Source organism: Nematolebias whitei, chromosome 16 (assembly GCF_014905685.2).
Source record: "Nematolebias whitei isolate Nwh7 chromosome 16, NemWhi1, whole genome shotgun sequence".
Lineage (NCBI taxonomy): Eukaryota > Metazoa > Chordata > Actinopteri > Cyprinodontiformes > Rivulidae > Nematolebias > Nematolebias whitei.
The window spans coordinates 2,481,533-2,490,575 of NC_056513.1; the positions used below are offsets into that span (position 1 = coordinate 2,481,533).

A 9,043-nucleotide genomic window follows, 5' to 3' on the forward strand; every position below is an offset into this window, starting at 1 on the left:
GTTTAGAATAACTGATGTATTAAATAATAAATTAATCAAAATAAAAAGTAGTAGCTAATATCAGTGCTATAGGAGTTCCATCATTATAATGTAGTCATGACAACCATGGATTATTAAAAAATAATAATAAAAGCTGGATTGAATTAAAATTATTATTTTTTTTTTTTCTTTTTAATATTGACTAGTTTCTGGGCTGAATAGTTTGAAAGCCTTTACACACGGCTGCAGGTGCAGAGTCCTTTTAAATCCACTAAAGCTTACCGTACATTTATAGCTACACACAGGGCTAATTTGTATTAACGTAATAATATTTCTTTAAACTTTTATTAAAAAATTCCTTTACACTGCTACAATCCGACATTTTCTTGTTTGTGACAAAGTTTTTCTGCTTCGTTTTGTTGCAGTAACCGGAGTAAAGTGGCGTTCGCTGACTGGGCGAGACACGATGACGCTCAAGATCACTTCTGTGAGCTGGACGGTAAGGTTTTCATCTGATCCTAGATCAGCTTCACGACCAGGACACGTTCTTCTATTGGAAACAAAACGCAGCGTAACGAGCCAACCTCCAGAGAAGAACCAGGACGTCGTGATTCTTGTAGTAAAAACAAGACAACGTTGAACTGTTTGATTTTCAGAATGACGTTACATTGATCTGATGATTGAGATTATAGAGATCATTTACTTGGAATATATTTTAAGATTAAAAGTAGTAAGACATAATGATTAACTTTAAGTTTTGGAGTCAACCCAGTTCAACATGGCTGCCACAGCTGGCTTCACTATAATACGACAGTGGTGTGGTAGTAGCCGGGTCATGCTCTGCATGCAGGTTCACACAAGACATTACCTGAGATTACAGATCGTCACCTTCCTAAAACAATCACCCGAGTATTTTTATTTCATTGAATCATTTCCTCGTGATGCTGGTCACCTGCGCTAACACGGCCTCCTCTCAGTCAGATCTTTGATTTTACTCCTTTAACTTAATGGTCTCTGAGCATCTGAAGCTGATTTATTGTGCCCAACTCCAATAAGTGAAATCATCAATAAATTGTTTAAATTTTTAGTTTTTAAGTTTTTCGTGTTTCCTGAATAACTTGAAAAAACGAGTTGGATGATTATTTTACGTGTCAGTTTGTTGTTGATGAGCTCTGTCCTCTCCGAACACCATGTGACGTACTTTAAAGTCTGCTGTGAAAGGCAGCAGGCAGTTCGTGTTCCTTCAGTGACTGTGTGTGCGTGCATGTGTGCGTGCGTGCATGCGTGCGTGCGTGTGTTTCAGACGAGACCTCTCCAGATGCTGAGTATGTGGACTTGCTGCTGAATCCAGAGCGATTCACTGGATATAAGGGTCCTTCTGCCTGGAGAGTGTGGAACAGCATCTATGAGGAAAACTGCTTCAAGTGAGATCATCTGCACGCACACACACATGCACACACACATGCACACTCACACGCACACACATGAGTTCATTTTGACAAATAAACAGTTCATAGTGGGAGGAAGTTCAGTGTTTTGCAGACAGTGTTGGACACAAAGAGCAGAGCCCGAGCAGTTGAGCGGCTGCTCAGAAGTTAGACATGTCGTTGTGGAGTGGCCTCAGCAGGACCAGGTCCACACGAGCTCTAGATGAAACGGACCTCACTGGTCCGCTGTTTTCATGTCATTAGGATCCATAAATCTTTGAGAATAACAGAAACCGTCCAGATTTTTTAACAAAACGTTAAAAGATGTTGGACTTTTCGTGTTTCACGATTAGTCTGATCTGTTTGGTTTTATTTTTAACATTCTGTAAAGCAAACTGAAAATATTTCTGTAATAAATAAATACCGTTTAGGATCTCTTTAGTTTTCTGTTCGAGTGGAATTGATCTGAATGTAAATGAATGATTTCTTGCTGTTTGTTTTTGTGTTAACAGGCCCAGATCGGTGTACCGACCTCTGAACCCTCTGGCTCCGAGCCGAGGTGAGTCCAAACTGTTTGTTTGTTTGTTGTCATGGCAGTAAACAAAGCAACAGGAAGAATCACTTTTGGTTTCAGCAACTTTAAAAGATCAACTTAACAAAATATTCATCCCTTTGTTCATTTTTAAAATTTTTTGCTTTTCAACCTGGAATTTATTTGGATTTTTACAATAAAATTTTATTGATTAAACGCTTAAAAACAACACTGTTGGCCAAAGTGTTGCAAACCAATAAAAGAACAAGAATTCAAAACACAATATCCAAAAAAACAAAAAGTAATTCCATAATTTCCAGACTTTTGAGCACACTAAATAAAAAATTACAGTAATTTTGTTTGTCTTCTTCTGTCTCGCTGTGTGTTTAGGAGATGATGATGGTGAGTAAAATGCAACGATCTAAACATATATGTTTTTATTTGTGTTGGAAAAACAATTTAAACTTTCTGTTTCCTGTTTGTATCTCATTTTGTAGGCGAGGGCTTCTACAAGTGGCTCGAAGGCGAGTTCCACCTCATATTTCTGCTTTTCTACCCACAGATGATAATTCATAATTACTGTGGCCAAAAGAACATTACTCTAGAAAATATTTTCTGATGTGTTCATTTTTGCTACAAGACCAATAAATTGGCTATTTGTAATGTTTTTTATTTATCAGCTACAACACTGTTAAAAATATTTTATTGTAACATTTTCCAAAAGACCTGTTTTGTGTTTTAACCTGTGTGAACTTCTCTCACTGTCCAGGTTTGTGTTTGGAGAAAAGAGTTTTCTACCGACTCATTTCAGGCCTGCACAGCAGCATCAACATCCACCTGTGTGCCGAGTACCTGCTGGACGGTAAGGTCCTCACCTGGGCTCAGAACCATTTGGTTTTTATGACTACAGAGCTCATTCATCACAGTGGATCTCAGCCTAAACTCTAATCCAGGGGTTCCCAACCCCGGTCCCTGAGGAACACCTTCCTGCATGTTTTAGTTCTTCCTCTGCTCCAACACACCTGATGTGAATGAAAGATGATTGACAGGCTTCTGCCAAACTTAAGGAAGTAATTAAACCACTGAATGAGGTGTGTTGGAGCAGAGAAACAACTGAAACATGCAGGATGGTGTTCCTCAAGGACCAGGGTTGGGAACCACTGCAGTCTAATCTAACATCACCCATGAGCTCTCTAGTACCCCCATCCCCCATTTCCAGGACCACTGCTTTAGACCATGACATCCTCCCTCAACATTTCCTGTTTTACATTAAAGGAGGATTGAAAATTAATTCATTGGATCGGTATCGATAAGTAAATCTTTTATTTTAGGATGTAAATTCAATTTTTCTGTCTATAAACATAATTTTCTTGAATAAAAGTAGTCACACTTTTCACAAATCTACTGTTTAGAACACTGCAAAGCTTTCTGATAAAAAAAAAAGTAGGTTTGTCTTATTTTAATGTAACAACTATAGCACAACTAGAAAGTTCCTGGAGAAACTTTGATGGCGACTGCCACGTTGCGGCCATTTTAAAATTAAATTTAGCAGTACTGTGTGTTGGGGTTCGCTGATTGGGAATGTTCTCAGCCATAACCACACCAAATTTCAGCTCTGTGTGTAAAAATAACTGAGTTAAAACCACTTAAATTTAGCTTTGGTGGCCATCGTGGATTTTTTTCCCAGTATTTATTGGGCATTGCTCTCAGCTACGACCAAACCAAATTTCAGCTCAGTATCTCAAAGAATGACTGAGTTATAGTCAATTTTGAGTTTTCTGATTCGGCCATGGCTCCGAATGTTCAGAGGTCCCTCCTCTTCAGGTCATGTGAACTCACTGTGTCAGTTAGAGGCTGTTAAATAGTTCTGTCAGTGTTTTTCAATGAGAAAAATGGCGGCTTTGTTTGCGAATGGCGTCGCCATGGTTACTGGAAACACAAAAAACACACATCACGGTGCCGAGCTTGTCGTTTTGATAGAACATTAGTGGAGGGACACGTTGCGGATCGGGCTGCATTAAAGTTGTTAGAAGACCAAGGTATAAATAAGTAAAGTTAAGAAACCCTGGTCATGTGGATAATAATAAGTGTCTGCCTTATACAAGGCGCTCCCCAATAACCTGTACTTTGTCAGATCGTCATTAAAGCACATGGAGCTGTGGGTGTCATGACGTGAAGTCTCTTCCTGTCCTGCAGAGGGCTGGAGCCACACGGTGTGGGGTCCAAACATCCACGAGTTCCGTCAGCGCTTCGACACAGCCGAGACGAAGGGCGAGGGCACCCGTCGGCTGAAGAACCTCTACTTCTTGTATCTGATCGAACTGCGAGCTCTCTACAAGGTGGCTCCGTACTTCGAGCGAGCCATCGTCAGCCTGTACACCGGAAACTCCCCGGAGGACGGAGAGACCAAGGACCTGCTGCTGCAGATCTTCAACGAAATCAAGTAAGGAAACGACCGCCTGACGAGCTGAAGTGTAGTAGGACCCCACTGGGAGACGACCCCACTGCGACATTAAAGAATCATCCAGAACCTGGGTGGTCTCTGTTCTGGTGAGGTCTTCAGGTGTTTATTAGGGAACAAGGGCAGGAATTTTTAGGCACCTGACTGTTGGATTATAATCAGAGGTGACTATAAAACTATTATTGTTGCATCTCGATACGTCCACGTGTGTTCTCTGCATTTAACCATCACACCTGACATACACCCAGGTGGAGCAGTGGGCAGCCGCCTGGGGAAGTAATCACACTTCAAATACCTGAGCATAAAATCTGTCGGACCGAAAAGAAACAAAGTATTTCGTAAAACCTAAAATACGCCGACTCTTGTTGGCATCACTTGTTTCTTTTTCTTCCTTGAAGATGAAGTTTTTCTAAACCGTGGCTTTAAATTCAGAAGGTGCTGCTTGTTTGTCACATCTTTTTTATGTGCACGCCATAAACGGTTGTGGTTCTGCTCTCCCACACTTTAATTCAGTCGTCTCGGGACACTTTAGAGTTCTACATCTTACAGGACGCTGCAGGACATTAACATTATATATTACCGGTAATTCTTTTAAGAAGCAGAAGTGTTCTTGTCCGTATTGCATCTTTAAAACGGTTATAAGAACACAGTTGCACAACAAACTGTGCGCTCACGGCAGGTTTTTATCATGCACATTAGGAGCGTGTTGGTTTCTTATCATGATGGTAGCGTGTTCAGGTCTTGTGGAGCGTTTCAAGTTATTGCAACGCGTGTCTGCGCAGCTGCTACCTGCCACCGCTCCCGCTGCAACCACCAGGACTGTGCTGCGCTGTCACTTCACAGCTGCAGTGATTCGTTCATGCCTCCACCATAATGAAACCGGTGCCGTGCTCGGCAGTCGTTTATTAGATTTTTAGATGCAACAAGCAAGAAGCGCGTGTTGTCGTCATGATCAGGTCTGCCAGAAGAGAAAGGAAGATTAGTGGACGAGGTTCAGCTTAGAAAACGTTTTATTGCCTGCATCTTTTCAGGTGATGCCGTTTGCTCCTCCACAGCAAGTCAGAAACTGCTGCTGGAAGCTCAGAAACCTCCTGTAATAAAAATCTGCAGACCAAAGCAAGGAGATGGAAAACATCCCAGCACAGACTGGATACCAGTAGGTGGCAGCATGGTGCTAACAATGCATGGTCTTCTAACAGGGGTCTGCAACCTTTGCATTAAAAAGAGACATTTTGCCACTTGGCTCACTAGTTCCATGTCCGGAGCCACAAAACCTGCTACAACTGAGCACCGTCAACTGGTGACCCGTGCACCTCGACAAGTTTGTTGGACACGGCTTGTCTGGCCTGTGGGGGGTGATGGTATAAAACAAAAACTGTCTAATATTAATATTTATTGGTATTTTTACATTTTAATGCAAAAGAAAAGACCAGATTCATGTAAAGAAAGAAAAAATTATACAATTTTAACAATTTAATAAAAATTAAAACAGAACTCTGCAGGCCGATGCGAGTTCTCTTCATTGTTGAAGAATTAAGTATCCTACTTAAAGCATAAAGTTAAAGACAGAATAAAATTAGACCAGTTTGTTGGATATCTAATTACGTTTTTAAAGATAAATAATTTTGTTTACTTTAACTTTGTATTTTGTGTTTTATTCTTAGTGTTAGCAAAGTTACTCACCGTACTCCTTCTGAGCAGCTTGTCTTAAAGATCTTCCACAACATTCTGGTGGTTTTGAGACAAAGGTCACGTTGAGAGACTGGACTTAAAGTGGCTAACAAACTGCTAGCATGATGCAGTCCACATGTTTTACGCCTTGCATTTGTACCATCCTTCACGTATTGGACAATGACCAGAAATCTGCTAAAACTAGCCATTTTCATTGTTGGTAATAAATAAAATTCAGTTTTACACTGTCCCTGCAGTGCGTTCAATAAAAACACAAGAAGTCCTGGATATGCGTGGTAATGTTTATAGAGCGATCGTTTAAGTAATTATGAGGCCACCTTTTACCTTCCAGGTGATTTGGGCACAGACGTGACGCGCTCAATCTGTTTTTGTCTTTCAGAGCTTTCCCGATGCACTTTGATGAGAAGTCCATGTTTGCTGGACATAAATTGGAGGCGAAAACCTTAAAGGTAAAACGTGCAGTTCAACTAACATTTTTAAAACCGTTGCAATCAAAGTTTCCATTCACTCGTCGTATTACATGAATTTAAGGTTATTTAAACTTGTTTTTTCCAAGGTGGGACCTTTATACAACTTCCAACTTCAGTAGGTTTTAAAACCATTTTTTATATGAAATATCTCTAATCAACACAGCATCAGAATTATACATAGAGGCTTCCATCCTCTCCTTCTAATATTTGTTTAAATGTCCCTCAGCAAGTGGCACCTGGACTACAGGTGGCTAATTAATGATGTAAATGAGGTGTAAACTTGTTTTGTTCTCCCATTGTTCAACTCAAAACATACTCGCAGCCTAAAATAAGACAAAAGCATGTCGTGTTTATTGAGTCCCATTTTATTTTCTTAATTGCAAACTACTAAGTCTGAGCATTATAGAAATTTTGGCTATCGTCAATATCACTATTGGGCGAGGCCGACTGCCAATAACTAATATAATTGCAGATTTTTTTTTAGCTGTGTTCACCCCCAAGAATCTCAGTAAACAGCGAGTGGCTTGTTTATTTAGCGCAGCTGTTAGCAATCATGAAGCTAATCGGATCCACGCTGTAATTAGTCGTTTACAGCTGCTCATAAAACAGTCTCCCTAACGTGCATTCACATTCTGTCCTCCACTACTCACCATAAAGTTGTCAGAAGTGTTGCACAAATATAAATTAAACAAAGAAACGTCCTTCCTGTTCATCGTTTAAACAGTCAGTCACGTACGGTGAAGGTTTAATTAATATTGACCACAGCAGAGTCCATTTTTATTTCTTTGCAGAGAAGTCTGACAATCACTGCATTGTTTGAACAAACACTGAGGACGACAACGATAACGTTACTAACACGGATATATTTTACGTCTACGTTGGATTTATTGTTCTGGATAAAGTTGTACAAGGCCTGTGCTAACGGTTAGCTTGCTAACCTGAGAGGCACGTAGCTAATGACAAGCGGGTTGGAGGACTGAAAATAATTTATTATTGTGGATTTTTTAAATTTTACAGATCAGTTAAAATAAACTCACCATGCTCTGTTCAGTAAAATACTCTACACAGTGTTGCTCCCTGCTTCATCTGCGCTGAAAGTGAAACTTAAAGTGAATGGAAATGACTGAAAGTGCGCCCTCTGCTGGATACAGTGTACAATTACGGCTGGGTCCAGCATTTTAGGGGTGACTAATAGAAGTGCTTATATCGGCTGATAATTGAACTATTATCACCGATACTGATACGTTCCCAAACGTCTACATTGGTCGGGCTCTACTATAGAGCTAAAAATAGCCGTTAAATTCCTCCCTCATCTTTAGGGTGATTCAGTCGAACTAGTCTTTGGTAGATTGCTGCTCAGACGGCGTTCAGCCGTGGAGTTGAGAGACAACTTATTTTAAAAAGGGTTCAACTGTGCTGTATGTTATTCTGATAAGGAAACTGACGGATTAAAAACTTTGAATGACATCACACTTTAAACTCAAGGTATCCACGAGGTCATAAAACGTGTGATTAATCATTTCATGTTGCCGTTATCTCAGAGCTCATATGCAAATGTGTGAGACTCGTTGTGAGCTCTTTTTTTAATAGGTATCGAAGTTGATATTAAATTTAACAGATTTATAAATGTTTACTTCTGGGTTCATGAAGGCCAAGGTTTGTTTAACGAGAGGAAAAAGAATGTCTGGAGTTCAAACCTCTCGGCTCATTGTAGTCTCGTCATCTTCAGACTTTTATTTTGGCGTCTTTGACGTAATGATGTGTGGTGTTTAGATGGTTTTCATCTGCTCCACGTTTTTATATCAGGCACCCGTGATGTGGACCACAGGCTTTTTGTGTCCATCACTGAGCTTCTTGTTGTAAGTCTCGATGATGTTTGAGTACCGGTAATCTTCTCGGCAAAATTGGTCCAGTTCATTTAGATTGGTTGGTTTAAATATGATTTTTGATTAAATTGGAGACATTTTAATCATGTTGATGGTGGAGCACTCCAGAAGTTTAACGTTGACCTTTAAACCAGCCTTGATGTGTGTTTGGGATCATGGTCCTGGTCCTTCGTGCCACTGCACTGAACACAAATATAAACTCAACACTTTTCACTTTTCACGAGCTGAACTCAAAAGATCCAAGACTTTTTCCATGAACACGATGGATTCTCTCAAGTATTGTTCACGAATGTAAATCTGTGTTAGTGAGCACTTCTCCTTGGCAGAGATGATCCATCCACCTCACAGTTAGGCTGACCACAATAAAAGGCCACTGTAGAACGTGCACTTTTCCCACAGCACGATGCCACACGTGGTGCAGGTTTGGAGGCAGCGTGCCGTTTTCATGCTGACTGCAGGAATTCACCTTCTTCAGACAGCAATCTTATGATCCTGACACCCCCCCCCCCCCCTCATGTTTTCATTCAGGAGGAATTCCGGCTGCATTTTAAAAACATCTCTCGGATCATGGACTGTGTCGGCTGCAGTAAGTGTCG

The 9,043-nt window shown here is 40.5% G+C and overlaps 1 protein-coding gene across 1 annotated transcript in view; it reads left to right on the forward strand.

Annotated features, from left to right (window-relative positions):
• Positions 1 to 9,043, forward strand: part of ero1b (endoplasmic reticulum oxidoreductase 1 beta) — a gene marked incomplete in the record, with an annotated part of 14,211 nt that overhangs the window by 3,191 nt on the left and 1,977 nt on the right. The window contains 9 exon segments of the mRNA XM_037690428.1: positions 405 to 478; positions 1,283 to 1,403; positions 1,919 to 1,965; positions 2,329 to 2,340; positions 2,436 to 2,462; positions 2,708 to 2,800; positions 4,135 to 4,381; positions 6,471 to 6,540; positions 8,976 to 9,043. Of these exon segments, the coding sequence (XP_037546356.1) occupies positions 405 to 478; positions 1,283 to 1,403; positions 1,919 to 1,965; positions 2,329 to 2,340; positions 2,436 to 2,462; positions 2,708 to 2,800; positions 4,135 to 4,381; positions 6,471 to 6,540; positions 8,976 to 9,043 (759 nt within the window).